Consider the following 22,555-nt stretch of genomic DNA (forward strand, 5'->3'; position numbering starts at 1 on the left):
TAGAAAAATATATATAAAAAATATAAAAAATATGAAGAAAATATGCATCACTAACTGTAAGTCGCTCTGGATAAGAGTGTCTGCTAAATGACTACCAAAATATATATATATATATATTTTTTCATAAATATGAAAATGAAAAAAAAGACGACTACCAGGTGAACGCATAACTTACCACGTGCCCGTAGCCAAACACGTCTTTAAATGACCAGTGGGGTCGAATCCGGGTGGGGGGGTGTGATAACTGCCTGAATGGAGGTGAAGCTTCACTTAATCTACTTTGAAGCAGAAAAAAAAATATGAAAAATTATTTTTTCAAAAATATGAAAATGAAAAAAAAGAAGACATGGGGGCGTGCGGGACGCACTCGCTAAGCGGACCGGCACATTGAACGCGGGTCGGCGACTCCCCGCTTGCCAGGAGCCCTCCGAAAACGTGGACGGATCCTTCCGAGTAAGAAATGATACTCGGGAGGTGTTTACCCAGCTGACAGAGAGAGGGAGAGGGGACTCTCTCCAATCCCACTGACCTCACTGTTGGGTACATGCTGTCTGGACTATTTTCAGAGAATAGACCGCTTAATGTAACCGACGGGATATGAACCAGGTCTACCGCGGGAGAAAGCAACAGCTTGACCGTTACACCAAGAGGACATTCCCTACATTGGAGCTGAATGTCAACATTAAAGATGAAGAAGAGGAGGAGAAGATTGGGGAATCTGTTTCTCATGGTAAGAGCAGGTTCTATCACATTAATCATGATGTATGTTTCTGATGTGTATTGGTTGGCATTCAGAACCATTGATATGTTTTCTCAATTGGTTCTCTGTCTCTATGTAATTTTCCTCAGTATCATTGAACAGCTTGTAGGCTCGACCCAATTGATGTGTTCTCTGTCACCTGGAGCTGCATGGAAAATGGTCCAGGAACAAAAGGACAATTCCCAAGGACTAGTCAGCCCACTACAAGCTGGAATAACTTACTTTCTACTTAAACTATATGGGCCGGTTTCCCCGACACAGATTAAGCCTAGTCCTAGACTAAAAAGCATGTTCAATGGAGATATCCGGGAAACCGGCCCTAAATTTGGCAACTTTTATTCTCCCATACTGCTCAGTCAAGCAACATTAAACCTGTCCAGCAGGTGGTGCTATTAACCAAACAATAAAAACCCAGCACATATCTTGACTTACCACTCAGTATATCAGTAATGTTCAGAATTGTACTTTAATATCACTGGAGATTGATGGTCTTTTTAATCCACTACCCAGAGTCAGGAACAGATTAAGTTAGGTCTGCTACTGTTCAGTTATTAAATATGATTCATGGTGATGGGAAATAAAAAATCCATCTAGTAGTAGTTTTCCTTTGCTATTTATTCCAAGGTGTGTCTTTAACTTGTAAATGGATTGTGTTGAAGCTGGCATGTGGTGTGGATGATAGAATAGAGTGAATAGAGGAGAGAAGAGAGGAGGAGAGGAGAACATCATATAGAAGACAGATAAGATAGAGAGAGAATTCATACCCAGGGGAGTTACCTACTCTGGCCCAAATGACACCCTGTTCCCTACGTAGTGCACTAGGCTACTTCTGATCAGATCTAAAGTAGTGCACTACATAGGGAATAGGGTGGAGATTTGCTCACTGTCATTAGAATGAAGATTTCCATACAGGAGTTACTGTCTCTGTCCCAAATCTCTCCCTGTTCCCTACGTAGTGCACTAGGCTTCTTCTGACCAGATCTAAAGTAGTCTTCTAGATTTTACATGTTTTCTCCCTGTCGTTAGAAAATGACAATATGGTAATGACTTTAGTGGTTTCCTCCCCCTTTGTGTTTTTATTGGTTGTGTGTTATGTGTGTTGTTGTGTTAGGTTTTCCCCCTGTGTTCCTAATGGAAAATCCATTAACAATGAATCACAAACAAATTATATTCCAGTTGTGTTTAGACAACTTCATGGCTGACATCCCCCAGTTCTGTTAAGAGCCATTGAACTGGGTCACATTCTAAATGGTCACTTGTATTGATAGTCCATACTGGGCCTAACTGGGGTTAACCATACTGGAGGGTTTCTTTCTGCACACATATTCCCTCATCTCCAGAACTTTACCTGATGTCCTCTCTCTCTCTCTCTCTCTCTCTCTCTCTCTCTCTCTCTCTCTCTCTCTCTCTCTCTCTCTCTCTCTCTCTCTCTCTGTCTCTGTCTCTGTCTCTGTCTCTGTCTCTGTCTCTGTCTCTCTCTCTCTCTCTCCCTCTGTCTCTGTTTCTGTCTCTGTCTCTGTCTCTGTCTCTCTCTCTCTCTCCCATCAAACCGTATAGAAAGCAGCCAACCTCAATATGGTTCCATTCCTGTAGTTATCAGGACACATGAGGTGTGGAACTATTATCTCCTTTCTAAGTGTGAACTTGTCCACTTCCCTTCATGGATTTAAAAGGAAATGACTGGTATATGTAAACTCCCTCTACCCCATGCCAACACCAATCCAATGCTGTACAATTAATTCCATAGCTTAACAACATACATCACTCACACACACACTCACACAGACACACCTATTCACTTGGGCCTTCTCCCTCATGCTCTGCTGACATCCATGCAGGCCCACATTGACCTTGTGACCTCTGGAGCTCCATACATCTTGTTCTACACTCCCTGCCTAGTAAAACCCTTTCTCCCATGGGCCTGAGAGTACAGCTCATTTGAGACCATTTTGGAAAAGATTTTCTGTCATTTTTAAATGCCCACAAAAAATTCCACATTATACTGCTGTTTTGAATGTATAGCAAAACCAGGTAGTTTTGAGGTTGAATAGCTACTTGAGTTGCTTGGTTCTACTGAAATTACCAACAGGCATTGGTCCAGGGTGATCAGGCCTATAATTTGAGACCATTTGGGTAAAGATTAGAGCTTTCTTTCCTTTTTAAATCACTCCAGGCAATATGTAATACAAATCTGATTTGGTTGCAATGCTGGGAAGAACTACACCACAGTAGATCCACGTTGCCTTTCAACTTTTTTCAAATAGGTTAAATCCTTCCAAAATGTCATATGAGGTGCAGCAGGCTAGGAGAAAGGGGGAGAGAGTGGCCAGCCTCCACAGGGGATATAGAAATACATTGCCTGCTGCCCTAACTTCAACTTGATGCCTATGTGGGTTTATATTGCCATATCAAACTGTCTTCTTTGTCAACCCATCAGGCCACTATAAGGATTACCTGTGTTGAGTTTAAGCTTCCTGGAGCAACCGGAAGTGGGAAGATTGACCCTAAACATGGTTTAGATGTATCCACCAGCAGATAGTGAAAACGCTACATTCAACCCTCTGTAAAAAGTTTAGTTTTTCACGGATTGACCTGAAACTCAGGATTCTGTAAGAGCTTGTCCCAACGAGGATATGTGTTTAATTACAGCTTCCTGTGACAACCGGAAGTGCCTTACATTGTGGTCATAGGTGCTGTTTCGAAGGGTTAAAAAGGTCACATCCTTCCAAAATGTCACATGTGTGATTAGGCAACCCTCATGAACCCGTACATATTAGAAAACCAGGTTTTTATCCGTTTGTTTTTTTATAAAGCTAGAAAAATATATATAAAAAAATAAAAAATATGAAGAAAATATGCATCACTAACTGTAAGTCGCTATGGATAAGAGTGTCTGCTAAATGACTACCAAAATATATATATATATATATACATTTTTTCATAAATATGAAAATGAAAAAAAAGACGACTACCAGGTGAACGCATAACTTACCACGTGCCCGTAGTCAAACACGTCTTTAAATGACCAGTGGGGTCGCTAAATGACTAAAAATAAACTACAGGGGTGCCCAAGGGCACTGTTACTTTCATTCGAAAAATGTTGCAATGCTGTGTTGATCTGCTGTGGAGGTGTTTTTCCCAGCATTGCAACCTCCCTCCTCCCTGACCCAACAGCATAATGCAAGGAGAATGGCATGTTATATAGAAATATTGATTTGGAGAATGAAGTGTTATATATGAACATTCATTTGGAAGACAATTGCCCACCCTAGGTGTTGTCGCCTAGGCCATTGCTCTGATGTTTGAGGCTCATCTAGCTAAGGGATTTCACATGTCTGTGTGTGGTTTTCACAATATGTAAGTTTTATGTCCAGAAGTCTGAAATTAATATATTTCCAGATTATGGTTGGGGGGCATATAAAGAGCAACATATGTGAAGATCAGCAGGCTCTGACGTTTTTTGGGCTAAAATATAGACATCCAGAAAGGTCTCAGGACAAGGCCCAAAATGAAGCCTGGTCTTAAATTTGAGGTGCTTTTGGATGAGAGCATTAGATCCGGTAAGGATAGAAAAACATTTCAACCACAGGAACGCTCCTAAGGTTCTCCCGATCTGTGCAAGCCTACCCATGACCATGGGGAATTAATCCTTAACAGTGAAAACAGGGTGCATTTATTCAAACAGTTGACCGTGAACTCTTTTCCATAGAAATACATTGCCTGCTGCCCTAACTTCAACTTGATGCCTATGTGGGTTTATATTGCCATATCAAACTGTCTTCTTTGTCAACCCATCAGGCCACTATAAGGATTACCTGTGTTGAGTTTAAGCTTCCTGGAGCAACCGGAAGTGGGAAGATTGACCCTAAACATGGTTTAGATGTATCCACCAGCAGATAGTGAAAACGCTACATTCAACCCTCTGTAAAAAGTTTAGTTTATCACGGATTGACCTGAAACTCAGGATTCTGTAAGAGCTTGTCCCAATGAGGATATGTGTTTAATTACAGCTTCCTGTGACAACCGGAAGTGCCTTACATTGTGGTCATAGGTGCTGTTTCGAAGGGTTAAAAAGGTCACATCCTTCCAAAATGTCACATGTGTGATTAGGCAACCCTCATGAACCCGTACATATTAGAAAACCAGGTTTTTATCCGTTTGTTTTTTTATAAAGCTAGAAAAAAATATATAAAAAAAAATAAAAAATATGAAGAAAATATGCATCACTAACTGTAAGTCGCTCTGGATAAGAGTGTCTGCTAAATGACTAAAAAAAAAATATATATATATATATTTTTTTTTTTTCATAAATATGAAAATGAAAAAAAAGACGACTACCAGGTGAATGCATAACTTACCACGTGCCCGTAGTCAAACACGTCTTTAAATGACCAGTGGGGTCGCTAAATGACTAAAAATAAACTACAGGGGTGCCCAAGGGCGCTGTTACTTTCATTCGAAAAATGTTGCAATGCTGTGTTGATCTGCTGTGGAGGTGTTTTTCCCAGCATTGCAACCTCCCTCCTCCCTGACCCAACAGCATAATGCAAGAAGAATGGCATGTTATATAGAAATATTGATTTGGAGAATGGCGTGTTATATATGAACATTCATTTGGAAGACAATTGCCCACCCAAGGTGTTGTCGCCTAGGCCATTGCTCTGATGTTTGAGGCTCATCTAGCTAAGGGATTTCACATGTCTGTGTGTGGTTTTCACAATATGTAAGTTTTATGTCCAGAAGTCTGAAATTAATATATTTCCAGATTATGGTTGGGGGGCATATAAAGAGCAACATATGTGAAGATCAGCAGGCTCTGACGTTTTTTGGGCTAAAATATAGACATCCAGAAAGGTCTCAGGACAAGGCCCAAAATGAAGCCTGGTCTTAAATTTGAGGTGCTTTTGGGTGAGAGCATTAGATCCGGTAAGGATAGAAAAACATTTCAACCACAGGAACGCTCCTAAGGTTCTCCCGATCTGTGCAAGCCTACCCATGACCATGGGGAATTAATCCTTAACAGTGAAAACAGGGTGCATTTATTCAAACAGTTGACCGTGAACTCTTTTCCATAGAAATACATTGCCTGCTGCCCTAACTTCAACTTGATGCCTATGTGGGTTTATATTGCCATATCAAACTGTCTTCTTTGTCAACCCATCAGGCCACTATAAGGATTACCTGTGTTGAGTTTAAGCTTCCTGGAGCAACCGGAAGTGGGAAGATTGACCCTAAACATGGTTTAGATGTATCCACCAGCAGATAGTGAAAACGCTACATTCAACCCTCTGTAAAAAGTTTAGTTTTTCACGGATTGACCTGAAACTCAGGATTCTGTAAGAGCTTGTCCCAATGAGGATATGTGTTTAATTACAGCTTCCTGTGATAACCGGAAGTGCCTTACATTGTGGTCATAGGTGCTGTTTCGAAGGGTTAAAAAGGTCACATCCTTCCAAAATGTCACATGTGTGATTAGGCAACCCTCATGAACCCGTACATATTAGAAAACCAGGTTTTTATCCGTTTGTTTTTTTATAAAGCTAGAAAAAAATATATTAAAAAAATAAAAAATATGAAGAAAATATGCATCACTAACTGTAAGTCGCTCTGGATAAGAGTGTCTGCTAAATGACTACCAAAAAAAAAAATATATATATTTTTTCATAAATATGAAAATGAAAAAAAAGACGACTACCAGGTGAACGCATAACTTACCACGTGCCCGTAGCCAAACACGTCTTTAAATGACCAGTGGGGTCGAATCCGGGTGGGGGGGGGGTGTGATAACTGCCTGAATGGAGGTGAAGCTTCACTTAATCTACTTTGAAGCAGAAAAAAAAATATGAAAAATTATTTTTTCAAAAATATGAAAATGAAAAAAAAAAAGACATGGGGGCGTGCGGGACGCACTCGCTAAGCGGACCGGCACATTGAACGCGGGTCGGCGACTCCCCGCTTGCCAGGAGCCCTCCGAAAACGTGGACGGATCCTGCCGAGTAAGAAATGATACTCGGGAGGTGTTTACCCAGCTGCCGAGTATACCAGGTGATGTAGGACACAATTAATTCCATTAATTCCATAGCTTAACAACATACATCACTCACACACACACTCACACAGACACACCTATTCACTTGGGCCTTCTCCCTCATGCCCTGCTGACATCCATGCAGGCCCACATTGACCTTGTGACCTCTGGAGCTCCATGCATCTTGTTCTACACTCCCTGCCTAGTAAAACCCTTTCTCCCATGGGCCTGAGAGTACAGCTCATTTGAGACCATTTTGGAAAATATTTTCTGTCAACCCAGTCCCCTATGTGAGGTCATGGATTGCTAAAGGACCCAGATGTGTCACAGACACCAGGAGCAAAACAAGCGATAGGGAGGAGAAGACGCACCAGGAAATGGCCGTGTTGTGGAAGGTTCTGGAAAACTTTACAAACTTGTTCTGTCCTGTGAAGTTAATCTGAATATGCGCTTCATATTATCAGATAGGCAGGAGGCCTATATACTATAATATGTGTTCTGCTGTAGCATACATTGATTTATTTTATTTGAAGTATATTCTGATATCAAATCAAATGTTTGTCCTACAGTGATGTCTTGAAAAGTATATGAAATGTGAGTCTTGTAAGCCCCACCTCTGAGTATATGAAATGTGAGTCTTGTAAGCCCCACCTCTGAGTATATGAAATGTGAGTCTTGTAAGCCCCACCTCTGAGTATATGAAATGTGAGTCTTGTAAGCCCCACCTCTGAGTATATGAAATGTGAGTCTTGTAAGCCCCACCTCTGAGTATATGAAATGTGAGTATTGTAAGCCCCACCTCTGAGTATATGAAATGTGAGTATTGTAAGCCCCACCTCTGAGTATATGAAATGTGAGTCTTGTAAGCCCCACCTCTGAGTATGTGTTCATATGCATTTGGAGGGTGTTCTGCAGTGACACCTAAAAATGTTGCTGTACATTGATGTCTTGAAAATTAGGCTGTAAGAAATTCAGACTTGTAAGCCCCACAGCTACACTAGAGTATGTGGGCATAGTATATGTTGGAGACCAACGCGTGGCCGACGCGTGACGGTGGCTGTGTGAGAAGCACGCCTGTATCTCTCACATAACTAGAATGACTGTGATGAGTGTGGTGGAAGGAGTCAGGCGCAGGAGGTTAATCACCGAATACAGAGTTTATTCCTACGTTGACACACAAATGCGCTCCAATAGCGATCAACGAAACAGGCACAGGGCAAACTAACATCCCTGGCAAATACACTGTAACGGAATCCAATAATACATAGGCACAGGGGGGAAATCTACCCTGGCAACCCAATGTTATGAGTAGCTCCACCGAGCTACACTACTCTCACAATTAACTATCCCCCACAAGGACAAGGGGGTAGAGGGAACACTTATACACTGACTAATTAGGGGATAGGAACCAGGTGTGTGTGATTGACAAGACAAGACAATTGTGATGATGATTGGGGCGGCAGTGGTTAGTAAGCCGGTGACGACGAACGCCGAAGCCTGCCCGAACAAGGAGGAGAGGCAGCATCGGCCGAAGTCGTGACAATGACATTCACTTTCTACGATCTCTCTCGCTCTCTGCTCTGATAAACTGAGTTGAAATGTATTTGGCTAAGGTGTATGTAAACTTCCGACTTCAAATGTAACTAGAATGAGATTCACTTTCTATGATCTAACCCTCTCTCTCTGCTCTGATAGACAGGAGCCTGAACTCTCATCTCTCAAGCGTTGCACTTCATCATTTATTTAGACTCTATGCTGGAGGCCACCAAAATATTGGATCAACTTCCAAATATTGTTTTACAAAAGAGAGAGAGAGAGATAGGCTTTTGGCACGAGTGCATCGGCCATCACCAGTGAGGGAGCTGTGCATCATTGGGTGAGTCAGTGAAACTGGAAAGCATTTTTAGGACTATAATTTCCTCCTCATATTGTAGCCTACAATATGTGTCTCCACACACCTAGGCCTAGGCTATTGATGGATTCAAGACAAGGTCGTTTTTATTGATCTCTGATTCTCAGTTTGTCAGTGTAGCCTGCCATTTCCATCATTTGTGTGGTATTAACAAATACTCTACCAAAGTCTCGTCATGTAAAATGACATAGAATTGCATGAAATGCGGTTGTAAAAGGCCAACATTTTCTCGGCCATTATGCTACTAAAAATGTCCCCCATGTGTTCAACTTCTGGAAGTGCCTCTACTCTACTGCTCTATGCCACTACCCAAATGTGATGATATGAATGCAATGCTTTATCATAAAGGATATATATATTTTGATGCATTCCAGTATCTCAGATCCCCCAGGTCACCACCCTCCCAGCACGGAAGCCTAGGGCGCGGGCCCGGGTGGAGCCGCCGCGGGTGCAGATCTTGGATGGCGAACGCCGTTCGGAAGGGAGGGGCGATGGCCTCCGTCGCCCCCGGCCGATCGAAAGGGAGTCGGGTTCAGATCCCCGAATCCGGAGTGGCGGAGACGGGCGCCGCGAGGCGTCCAGTGCGGTAACGCGACCGATCCCGGAGAAGCTGGCGGGAGCCCCGGGGAGAGTTCTCTTTTCTTTGTGAAGGGCAGGGCGCCCTGCAAATACCTGGAATGGGTTCGCCCCGAGAGAGATATTTTTTTTTCTGCTTCAAAGTAGATTAAGTGAAGCTTCACCTCCATTCAGGCAGTTATCACACCCCCCCACCCGGATTCGACCCCACTGGTCATTTAAAGACGTGTTTGGCTACGGGCACGTGGTAGGTTATGCGTTCACCTGGTAGTCTTTAAATGAGAGAGAGAGAGAGAGAGAGAGAGAGAGAGAGAGGCAGAGAGAGAGAGAGAGGCAGAGAGAGAGAGAGAGAGAGAGGCAGAGAGAGAGAGAGAGAGAGGCAGAGAGACAGAGACAGAGACAGAGAGAGAGAGAGAGAGAGAGAGAGAGAGAGAGAGAGAGAGAGAGAGAGAGAGAGAGAGAGAGAGAGAGGCAGAGAGAGAGAGAGAGACAGAGACAGAGACAGAGACAGAGACAGAGACAGAGACAGAGAGAGAGAGAGAGAGAGAGAGAGACAGAGAGAGAGAGAGAGAGAGAGAGAGAGGACATCAGGTAAAGTTCTGGAGATGAGGGAATATGTGTGTAGAAAGAAACCCTCCAGTATGGTTAACCCCAGTTAGGCCCAGTATGGACTATCAATACAAGTGACCATTTAGAATGTGACCCAGTTCAATAGGTCTTAACAGAACTGGGGGATGTCAGCCATGAAGTTGTCTAAACACAACTGGAATATAATTTGTTTGTGATTCATTGTTAATGGATTTTCCATTAGGAACACAGGGGGAAAACCTAACACAACAACACACATAACACACAACCAATAAAAACAAAGGGGGAGGAAACCACTAAAGTCATTACCATATTGTCATTTTCTAACGACAGGGAGAAAACATGTAAAATCTAGAAGACTACTTTAGATCTGGTCAGAAGAAGCCTAGTGCACTACGTAGGGAACAGGGAGTGATTTGGGACAGAGACAGTAACTCCTGTATGGAAATGTTCATTCTAATGACAGTGAGCAAATCTCCACCCTATTCCCTATGTAGTGCACTACTTTAGATCTGATCAGAAGTAGCCTAGTGCACTACGTAGGGAACAGGGTGTCATTTGGGCCAGAGTCAGTAACTCCCCTGGGTATGAATTGTCTCTCTATCTTATCTGTCTTCTATATGATGTTCTCCTCTCCTCCTCTCTTCTCTCCTCTATTCACTCTATTCTATCATCCACACCACATGCCAGCTTCAACACAATCCATTTACAAGTTAAAGACACACCTTGGAATAAATAGCAAAGGAAAACTACTACTAGATGGATTTTTTATTTCCCATCACCATGAATCATATTTAATAACTGAACAGTAGCAGACCTAACTTCATCTGTTCCTGACTCTGGGTAGTGGATTAAAAAGACCATCAATCTCCAGTGATATTAAAGTACAATTCTGAACATTACTGATATACTGAGTGACAAGTCAAGATGTCTGCTGTTTATATTGTTTGGTTAATAGCACCACCTGATGGACAGGTTTAATGTTGCTTGACGGAGCAGTATGGGAGAATAAAAGTTGCCAAATTTAGGGCCGGTTTCCCGGATATCTCCATTGAACATGCTTTTTAGTCTAGGACTAGGCTTAATCTGTGTCCGGGAAACCGGCCCATATAGTTTAAGTAGAAAGTAAGTTATTTCAGCTTGTAGTGGGCTGACTAGTCCTTGGGAATTGTCCTTTTGTTCCTGGACCATTTTCCATGCAGCTCCAGGTGACAGAGAACACATCAATTGGGCCGAGCCTACAAGCTGTTCAATGATACTGAGGAAAATTACATAGAGACAGAGAACCAATTGAGAAAACATATCAATGGTTCTGAATGCCAACCAATACACATCAGAAACATACATCATGATTAATGTGAATGTACAAGAGAAAAACATTGCACTTAAATATATATGAATGCATTACATTTTAATTCTTAACATCTTCTGAGGTTCAAATCAGTCAAATCATTTTACATAAAACAGCGCAGAATGAATCATCACATCTGGGGACCATCACCACCAGCATGACTAGCATCTATGTGGACCCTACTACAGTTTAACCAGCTCAGCTATAGACTACACCAGCATGACTAGTATCTATGTGGACCCTACTAAAGTTTAACCAGCTCAGCTATAGACTGCACCAGCATGACTAGTATCTATGTGGACCCTACTACAGTTTAACCAGCTCAGCTATAGACTGCACCAGCATGACTAGTATCTATGTGGACCCTACTACAGTTTAACCAGCTCAGCAGTACCATTATAGAGATTAAACCCAGGATAGAGGGGCTGAGTGAATGTGGTCTGGCCTCTGTGGAGGAGGGTCATTGTGTCAGAGACACTGTAGAAGGACAGAGTACCTGCCTTGTGATCCAGGTCCACTCCTACTCTGGAGGACTGAGGGCCTGATACTTTAGTCTCAACATTATTGTGTCTGAACCAATAACCACCACTATAGTAGTGTAAACTCCAGGACTTGTCATTGTATCCAAATCCACCATCTGTCTCTGTTCTGCTGATGTCTTTATATGAGACTGCTGTAACAACCAACTCCCCACTCCACTCCACCTCCCAGTAACAGCGTCCAGACAGACCCTCTCTACACAGAACCATCAAGTAGTTTGTGAATCTGTCTGGATGATCAGGATATCGTTGGACTTGGCCTGTATAGGTCACCTTTCTGTTCCCTTCAGACAGAGAGAGGTGTGTGTGTGCTGTGTTTGGGTCCAGTGTGAGCTGACAGGAATCTGGGAGAAGAGCAGAGCAGAGACCAATGAGGGGAGTTAGAACAATAAGTTAAGTCAGATACTGTATCTACCCTGTCTTTGATTAGAGCACAGCAGAGATCAAATCAGAGAAATATGAGGAGTCAGATAGATACCCAGTCTTTGATTAGATCTACTATTGCTATATATTTCTAGAGGGATTGTTAGGAGTGTCAGTAAAAAGAGACTGTTAGTTACTTCAGAATAAAGAGACTCACATTGTAAGAACTGTTCTCTGGTCTTGGGCTCTGGAGGCAGTACAACATCCACTATATTCACTACAGACACACAAACACATTCACAGAGAGAGGGAATGTTATCATCATACCATATTCCACATGTATATGACTAGTAGGGAACTTTCAATGGTCTAAAGTTGATGTTCTTATTATTGTCAACACACCTGTAGTGGAGATCTTGGTCCATTCTCCTTTAAGGACGTCTTCTAGTTTCTCTCTCAGTTCAGACACAGTCTTACTCACATCTCCAAAGTACTGAAGAGGACGGACAACGATGCTGGGTAAGTCTGAAGATACACTGGTACTGGAGAGAGACTGATAACTCTGGAGAGAGAGACAGAGAGAGAGAGAGAGAGAGAGAGAGAGAGAGAGAGAGAGAGAGAGAGAGAGAGAGAGAGAGAGAGAGAGAGAACAGAACCAAATGATTGAGAGTTTCACATTGAGTTTTAGTTTCATATCACATGTATCAAGGCAGTTTAGTTACCTGGAGGAAATGGATGTGATCCTCTGTGTGTGAGAGCTGCTCCAGCTCAGTACTTCTCTTCCTCAGCTCAGCTATCTCCTGCTCCAGTTGCTCCAGGAGTCCTTCAGCTTGACTCACTTGAGCCTTCTCTTGGGCTCTGATCAGCTCCTTCACCTCAGAGCGCCTTCTCTTAATGGAGCGGATCAGCTCGGTAAAGATCTTATCACTGTCCTTCACTGCTGCCTGTGCAGAGCGCTGTTAAGAGAGAGAGAGAGAGAGAGACTGACTTGTCTTACTTTAATGAGCCATCCTCATTACACTAACACCCCCCCCTCCTAAAAACACATTGCGTGCCACCACAACCTCCACACAATCACATTATCCAGTACCCAACACCACAGTACAATACACCATCCAGCACCACATTCCAACCGTCCATCCAACCCCTCCTCTCCAGCCGTACAGACAGCCCCCCTGAGCCCCCATACCTCCTGAAACATCTCCACACTGTTGATCATTTTGTACAACTCAAACACAACCCTAAGGCGTCAACAGTAATGGCATTACCCTGGCAACACAGAAAAAACATGATGAACAGTCTGTCATTGCAGAAAACAGACACCCCTCCCCAACTCCCAGGTCAACCCGAGCCAACCAGCTATTGGTGTCCAGGGCTCCATGTAATAGGGACCCTTGACCTTTCCAGCACTGGGAGCTTATAGAGCACCCTCCACCTATACCCTGCCATGCTCTCAGCCCCCACAAGCCCCTGCCACTGATGCCCCTTCACTCCCGCTAAGCTCCTGATGTGTCTAACCTTGACACTGAGGGTGTACAGCACCTTACCCCCCACCTCCTCAAACTCCCCCAGGCTCAGAGTGTTAAAAGTCAGTAAGTCCTCCGGACTCTCCTGCCAGTCCCCAGTCTCTGCTGTCCCTTGCAGTTGTGGAAACGGTGGTGGCCCCTCCTCAGGCTGCTCCAGCCCTAAGTACTGCAGCATAGAAATCAGAGACCCCTGCTGTATTGAGTCTCTCCTGCCGCATGATGAAGAGCTGCTGATCCAGCCCCAAACCACCAGCCCTCCTCAACAGAGCACATGCTGGTTCCCTCCAGCCCACCTCCGTACGGTACAGTAGCCTCTGTGCTGCTGAGTCAGAACGCTGCCACCCTGACCAGAAAAAATTTACTAACTTGCGCTGCAGGTCCACAAGCAGACCACCGGGGGCGTTGAGAATGGCCAATTTAAGCCATAGAGAGGATGCCACCAAGTTGTTGATGATCAGCACCGTCCCTCTGTATGCCACTTGGGAGATGAGCCACCTCCAGTTCGTCAGCCTCGACACCACCGCTTGTGACACTCCTTCCCAGTTCTTCCTATCCCAACCCTCCGAGCCCAGATACACCCCAAGCATCTTGAGCCACTCTTAGCCCCACTGCAACCCCCCTGGAAGCTGCGGAGGTGCCCTGTCCCTCCATGCCCCACATAACAGAGCCTCACTCTTGCCCCAGTTTACCTAAGCAGAAGACGCCCCCTCGTACACCCTCAAACTATTCTCCAGGGCCTGTATGTTCTGCTCATCCCTAACCAACACAGACGTCATCAGCGTATTCTGACACTGCTTGTCCACAACCCTATGCCTGGCTCCCAGACTCCCTGTAGCCTCCTGCGTAGCAGGACCAGAAAGGGCTCAATAACAAGAGTGTATAGCTGCCCTGACAGAGGGCATCCCTGGTGAATGCCCCTCCCTACCCAGACTGGCCTACTGAGCCCTCCCCCCACCTTGACCATACATGAAGCCCCAGCGTACAACATTTGAACACAGGCCACATAATTCTCCCCACAACCAAAACAACACATTAAACAGATATTCATGGTCCACCCTATCAAAGGCTTTCTCCTGATTATGAACAGATTGTTTGTGATTGAGCGTCCTGGTACACAGTACGTTTGGTCCTTGTGTACAATAGAGTTCAGGTGGGACTTGAGTCTGTTAACGAGGACCTTGGTAAAGACCTTATAGTCCAAACAGAGCAATGCCACAGGCCTCCAGTTCTTTAAGTCGCTCAAATCTACTTGTTTGGGCAGGAGAGTCAAAGCCTCCCGTCTACAGCTTAGCGACAGCTCCCCCACCCCGATGCACTGTAAAATAATTCCCCAGAACTTTTTATAAAAATCCAGAGGCAGACCGTCTGAGAGACAGCAGCTGAGAGTTTGTGAAAGGCCAGGGAAATGTATATTTGATTTATCTGTGACAGAGAGAGTTTGGAAAGGTCTGTGAGCAGAACCTGAGAAAACCCAGGATAATAATAATATGCCATTTAGCAGACGCTTTTATCCAAAGCGACTTACAGTCATGTGCATACACTTTTACATATGGGTGGTCCCGGGGATCGAACCCACTACCCTGGCATTACAAGCGCCATGCTCTACCAATTGAGCTACAGAGGACCACAGAGTTCTGCCCTCTATAAATCAGAGTACAACTCCACAGCCTCATCTCCTCACAACAGAAGTTACCCACCCATCAGGCTCCCTCATCTCCCCCACAACAGAAGTTACCCACCCATCAGGCTCCCTCATCTCCCCACAACAGAAGTTACCCACCCATCAGGCTCCCTCATCTCCCACACAACAGAAGTTACCCACCCATCAGGCTCCCTCATCTCCCCACAACAGAAGTTACCCACCCATCAGGCTCCCTCATCTCCCCCACAACAGAAGTTACCCACCAATCAGGCTCCCTCATCTCCCCCACAACAGAAGTTACCCACCCATCAGGCTCCCTCATCTCCCCACAACAGAAGTTACCCGCCCATCAGACAAACGTAAAAAAAGAGATTTTCTTGGTTTCCCCACTCTGTTTTTCCAACCCCTCTGGTGAAACAGAGAACTGAGCCCTGTACTATAATATAATATAATGTGCCATTTTGTGTATGGGTGGTCCCGGGGATCGAACCCACTACCCTGGCGTTACAAGTGCTGTGCTCTACCAGCTGAGCTACAGAGGACCAGGTGCAGACACATTTATGAAAGAAAACACAAGGTCATTATTTGGGCTCTAAACACTAACAACCTACCCTTACACACCTCTTTTGCTACCCCTGCACTAAGATTTCTGCCATGGCATTTAAATGTTTTGGTTTGACATATTCCCCCAGTCTTTGCCGCCGTTCATGTTAAGGAAGTCTAACCGTGAAATCTCCATAAGAGGTGGGAGGGAAATCACCACAATCAGAAACCAGTAGAGAAGCCCATAAAGCCGCCATGCCAGAAAAAAACATCAATTTAAGCAGATTCTGAAGACATGCCCTTTAGAACCCATTACCCATTTTCTCAGCCTATACCGCTTCCTGGGTGAGAGGACACTAAACCCCTCATTCTTCATCACATGTTGTACTGACCGTACAAACCTTCCAGGATCAATCAAATAAGACTCCAGCAGAACCTTCTTTTTCCCCTTTAGTCTACATCAGGAACCTAGAAAGTTCTCTCACCGTATATACTGGGCCCTCAGCCTGACTGTCTGTCAGCTCTGGATCCAATGAGCCGTCTGAAAACGAGACGCCTTGTCCTCCGCTCCCGCAGACTCACCTCCCCCTTCTTCCTCCTCCTCCATTGGCACGGTACCGTCCTCCTCCTCCCCAGTTTCTGCCCCCCTGCACTTCCCCCCTGATCAGAGCCTCTTCCCCAATGACAGGCAATATTTCCTGGGATGAGCCCACCAAGCCTTCGCCCACCAGAGTCTCTGTTACTACAGAAACCTGCCTCAGCTCATGTAGCCCAGCTGCAACCCTCCCCACCACCGCTTTCTCCACGGCCTGCGCACCACCACTTGGCCATGCACTACTACCGTGTAGCTCAGTTGGTAGAGCATGGCGCTTGCAACACCAGGGTTGTGGGTTCGTTTCCCATGGGGGGACAGTATGAAAATGTATGCACTCACTATCTGTAAGTCGCTCTGGATAAGAGCATCTGCTAAATGACTAAAATGTAAAAAATGTACTCTCCTCCCTCCTGGTACCCCTGCCATTTTTTTTGCAATTCTGAGTAATCACTATTTTAGTACGGATTAGTAAGGAAAAACACTTTATTCGGTACTACTGCAGTTGCTTAATAATTCCAATAGATGGCAGCATAAGACCATGAATGACATTTCAGAAGATTAGTTTAGTTCTCGCCCTGGAAACACCACCACTCCACCTCACAGGAAAACTCCTGCCTGAGCTTTTTACTGTCCCTTTCCACACTGCTAACGCAAGAGGAAGGACTGAAAACACATTACTGTGAAGTAATATAATGATGATTCATGTTTATTATTACCTGTTTTTATGGTCATGTTTTGAAATTATACTTCATTACTATAATGATTATCAATACGCCTGAACATTAATTCAGTCACCTCTGGTCGACAAAAACGTATTTTCCTAGTACATTAATTGTCAAATTCATCAACCAGCATCGAGCACTCTGCCTTCTCACGCAAGCGAGGGGCATGTTGAGGTAAATATGCTAACCGCGACGGTTGCATTATGTAATTTATTGGTGGGCTGGAAGATGCAGTGTTTTTTCTTTTCTATTCAGAGGCTATTTACTCCCAATATGAGATAATTTTATATAGAAGGTTTTTATAATGCATGTTTACTAAGGTTGAGGTTAGCGCATGTAAGGAAGGGATTATTTGGGTTCAATACCTGTCCTACCTATCAATCATATTGCTGCTTGTAGCCTATAACTGATGATCCCCACACTAGAAACACCGAAAACTATCTGTGCTAGCAAACCCTGTGTTCCACCCCTCCCCTGTGTAACCTTGAAGTTTGTTAAGAAACAAACACTTGTCTACGTAAAGAGACATGTTTAACGGATTCCGCTTGGCACCCAGCCGAGAGCACACGAAAACCATTAACACAACCACCGCCTTGTTCATTCTGGATGCAGAGTGCAGATGTTCCGCTCCAACCTGTTCGCCGACCATGAGCAAAACTTCCTCCACACCTTTCTCCGGAACGCACCCGAAGCGACAGCGTTTCTTCTCCACTCGGTTGAGGCCATCACGCCGCCCTAACAAACTACCCCTACTCCCCCCCCCCCCTCAACTCTAAACGATAAACAGTGGAAACCAATAAACAAACCCTCCACCATGAGAAAATAAATTCTGAAAATACGCAAGAACCAAAAGAAAAAAGAATAGTAGCCCTCCTCACGAACCACAAATCTCTCACGCAACCAACTTCTTCTTCTATGATATAATGGCGGTCCACAAACCAACGTTAAAGGTGCATGCCGCCACCTACTGTGCTGGAGTGTGTGGTCAATCACGGTTTCCAACATTTCTAAATCCTCCTACTTAACTCAGTACTTCTGAGAAAATAAAGAAGAGCCCTACTAACTTCTAATAGACCCTCCCCCATCCCCAAAATCCCTTCCAAACCCCCCCAACCCCGTCCAACCTCAATGACCCTACACTTCAATCTTTCCCTCTGTTCAACATACTTACAACAATATAACAACACATGCTCCACCGTTTCATCGACCGTACCCCCCAGACACAAACCATTCACATGCTTGCCAACCAGATGTAATGACGAGTTCAATGTACAATGTCCTAAGCGCAATCTCACCCACTGGAGGGCAACTATTATCACCAACAGTTCAACTGAGTATACTGACAGTTCATCTGTTAGTCTTCTACATATCTGCACATCAAATTCAGGAACGTAAACGCCTGCTCCTGTGAGCCCACTATCTGGGTCCTTGGATCCATCTGTGAAAAGCAGTAAAAAAGTATAAAAACTTCTACCAATGTAATTTTCAACCAGTTTCACTATATCACTGACTTCTGACCAATCTGTCCTTTACTCTACCAAGGTTAGATCAACAACAGGGTCTGGGAGTAACCATGGAGGAACATCCCCTATCAACACAGAAGGGCCAACCTCCAACTCCCTCAAACCACTTTCATCAGCAAGCTTTCCAACTGTCCAACCAAAACCACTGCCTTGTCTACTAGTATATTCCCAACAGTCATCTAGAACAGTAGCAGTGGGATTCTCAACCTCACAGCCTTTCAACCCAATAAGATAATGACCATTTTTTAAGCTGTATATCCAAAGGCATCTCTCCTGCCTCCACCAGTAAGGAACATACAGATGTTGATTTAAATGCACCAATACATATCCTTAAAGCTATATACTGGATTCTGTCCAGCTTCTGAAGCCAAGTCTTTACCTCTGTTCCATAAACTGTACACCAGTAATCAATTGGCGTCCTGATCAGAGCTCTATAAATATCTATCAACGATTGTCTGTCAGCACCCTATTCATAACCAGAGACCCACACAACCAACTACCGCGAAAGTTAATGAATGAGAGAGACAGAGACATCGTTACAACACTGTACATAGCCATAATATAATGGTTCTCCTTCTTTGGAGTTTAACGGCGGTTGGCATCCAATATGTTGCATTAACGCCCCCAACAAGACTATAATATAAATCCATTATACTTTGTTATACAAAATGGGAAAAGGGGAAATTATAATAATACAAAAAACACCCTTCCAACTAACCCTACACTCATTAAATACCCACTACCCCATTCCACTACTTTGACCCTATCTGTTCCTGCACAATGCCAACGGCCTGGGAGGACGGGACAGCAACCCTTAACAAACCCTGTAACTCCTCTGAAGTCTAATCTTGTATGCCCAAATACTTCTCTGCAGCTGCCACCACAACATCTATTTTCTGTGATTTACGTTCCATTTCTGCGGTACAGTTGATAACCATTGCTATGAACGCTAAGAAGCAAACTTTACTGAAGCATATATCACTCGTTGGCCTATCCCTCTGTGCTGGCACAGATCTTCTACTCACAGGGATCCTCTCAGGATCTCTCACCCTTGACCCATCCTCCTCTACTTTCTTCACTGTCTCAGCATACGACACCTTCTGCACTACTCTGACTCTAGGCACCTCAACCTGCCAATCTCGCACCGGACACTTCAGATCCCCAGCAACATGGGCATCCCAACAGTTGACACACACAACTTTATCCACCGAAACTACACAATCCTCTATCCCATGCCCTCCTGCACACTTCCCACATCTTGGAATCTCCCTCCTACAAACTGCTGCAAAATGACCATAAACGTTGCCCCTGAATCAGAGCAGTGGATTCACCACAAAAGCTCTAACAGGATAACTGATATATCCTACCATGACTTTGTTGGGTAAAGACTCATAACTCAAAAGGACTGACAGTGACTCCTCTGTTTCACCACGCTCACCACCAGGTCTGCGTTGCACCAAACGGCGGGAATCACAAACACCAGCAGTCTTCAACCTTAATTGCTCCACTTCTACACTTAACGCTACCCCAGAAATCACTCCTTTCAATGGTGCCCTGTTCCTAAGAGCAAAGCAAGAAACAGATCTTGACCCAAGTTGCGTGACACGGAGCGCCCACTCCCTCTGGTCAGAAGAAACACAAACAAATATCACAAGTCCACTACAGGTTACCTTCACTGATTCAACTGCACCCAACTCCTTTCCCACAAACCTTAAACCACAAATGGATCTGCCAAAAGGTATGGATCCACTTTCTACAAAAATGTAACTCCTACTGCACCAGATTCTTCTTTATCATGTCCATTGATGCCAGGCTCTGGTTCCGAGCTCTTCACCACACCTTCTACCTCACTTAACTCTCCCTCATTCATTTCCATTTCACCTCCAGAACTCAGTCTGGCGAATGGCTCACTCTGTTTTCACTTGAATTATAACATGTGAAATGTCTCTATTCCTTTGAACATTTTGTGAGTGCAATGTTTACTGTTCATTTCTGAATGTTTATTTCACTTTTGTTTATTATCTATTTCACTTGCTTTGGCAATGTAAACATATGTTTCCCATGCCAATAAAGCCATTTGAATTGATTTGAATTGAGAGAGAGAGAGAGAGAGAGAGAGAGGGCTCCATGTTAATGTATAGGGGACATGAGTCAGTCATGGTTACTCATGGTTATGTGATGAAGTAGCCCCGCCTGCGACTTAAAAATCAGTGTCGGCCCTCAGCCCAATAGGGAATGTCCTCTTGGTGTAACGGTCAAGATGTTGGTTTCTCCTGCGGTAGACCTGGTTCATATCCCGTCGGTTACATTAAGCAGTCTATTCTCTGAAAGGGGTCCAGACAGCCTGTTCCCAACAGTGGAGCCAGTGGGATTGGATAGGGGCATCTCTCTCTCTCTGACTGGAGGAGAGATGTGAAATGGTGTGTCTCCTCTGGTCAACAATACTCACCTTGAGAGACTCCACAGCCTGTTGGAGCTCCTTCAGCTCCTTCTCTCTCTCCTGGAATCTCTGCTGGACGTTCTGCTGACTCATCCCCAGCTGCCTCTGTGGAGAATCACTCTTCAATGAGCTATCAAGCTTTATATTTCCAGTAGATCAATAGTATAGTAACGTGACATAGGGCCCATAGAGAGGAAGGTCTAAAATCTTGAGGAAGTCCCTTTACCATATGACATTTTCTATGTTGCTATGTGAATGATTATAGTTTTTATGGTAGACGTACATGTATCAAGGGGTTGAGACTGAACTTTGAACTCCTAAAAGGGCATTCGGAATGATAATAGTGTTTGACTTCAGAAAATGGTGATACATTGGGAGCAAACCCAATATACTCAAGGTTTGTGTTCATATTTGTTCTGCCGTGGATTGATTTCATTTGAATGATCTCATATTCAAACATCCTTAGTTCCTACTGTATCTTTAATTATTTGTTTATCAGACAGTCACCAACAAGTAGTTCTGGTCTTACCTGTTTCTCAGTCCTCTCTGCTGCAGCTGACACTGTTTCATGGCCTTTATGTTCATCCATCACACACTGATAACAGATACACTGCTGATCGGTACGACAGTAAACCTCCAGCAGTTTGTCATGATGAGAGCAGATCTTCTCCTGTAGTTGTGCGGTGGCTTTGACCAGCTTGTGCTTCTTGAAAGCAGGAGATTCGTAGTGAGGTTGGAGGTGTGTCTCACAGTAAGAGGCCAGACACGCCAGACAGGACATGAGGGCTTTCTGCTTTCTGGTCCCAGTGCAGAAATCACACGCCACATCTCCAGGTCCAGCATAGCACAGAGCAGGATGGGGAGCAGCCTGGAGTCCTGTCTTCTTCAGTTTCTCCACCAACTCAGCCAACATGTTATTTTTCCTCAGATTAGGCCTTGGAGTGAAGGTCTCTCTGCACTGAGGACAGCTATAGACCCCTTTCAGAACATCCTGATCCCAGCAGCCCTCAATACAGCTTCTACAGTAACTGTGTCCACAGGGGATGGTGACCGGCTCCTTCAGTAGATCCAGACAGACAGAACAACATAACTGGTCCTGGTCGAGCAGTACTCCCTGCTGAGCCATTTGGACGGTTGTTCACTCTCACACAGACAGACGACACAGAGACTCAGATCAGTTTCGTTTCCTCAGAAGAGAGTTTGTGGAGGGGAGGGACTTCCTGGTTCTGCCAGAGGGGTGGGGTTAAAAGGAGGGAGGGAGGGGTTAGAGGAATGGAGGAAGAGAGAGAGGAACTGCATGCAACAGGAAGAGGGAGACAAATAGTTTTGTTCCTAGGTTACAGTCCTTAACTTGGAACAAATGAAATAATGAATCTTAAAATGTGAGTTAGAATATATAAAGGATAACAGTTTCTATGAAGAACATATGTATAATTATTTGAATGAC

The 22,555-nt window shown here is 44.3% G+C and overlaps 1 protein-coding gene across 1 annotated transcript; it reads right to left on the reverse strand.

Annotated features, from left to right (window-relative positions):
- Positions 1–10,618: 10,618 nt before the first annotated feature.
- Positions 10,619–22,334, reverse strand: LOC311126262 (tripartite motif-containing protein 16-like). Its single transcript, XM_084200274.1, has 6 exons — positions 21,638–22,334; positions 21,118–21,213; positions 12,840–13,073; positions 12,520–12,679; positions 12,335–12,394; positions 10,619–12,098 (listed from the first exon to the last, which is right to left on the reverse strand). The coding sequence occupies exons 1-6, from the start codon at positions 22,232–22,234 to the stop codon at positions 11,584–11,586; spliced, it is 1,662 nt and encodes a 553-aa protein (XP_084056400.1). The 5' UTR covers positions 22,235–22,334; the 3' UTR covers positions 10,619–11,583.
- Positions 22,335–22,555: the final 221 nt, after the last annotated feature.

The sequence above is a fragment of the Coregonus lavaretus genome (genome assembly GCF_964263955.1).
Source record: "Coregonus lavaretus genome assembly, contig: HAP1_SCAFFOLD_1073, whole genome shotgun sequence".
In the NCBI taxonomy this organism is placed as follows: domain Eukaryota; kingdom Metazoa; phylum Chordata; class Actinopteri; order Salmoniformes; family Salmonidae; genus Coregonus; species Coregonus lavaretus.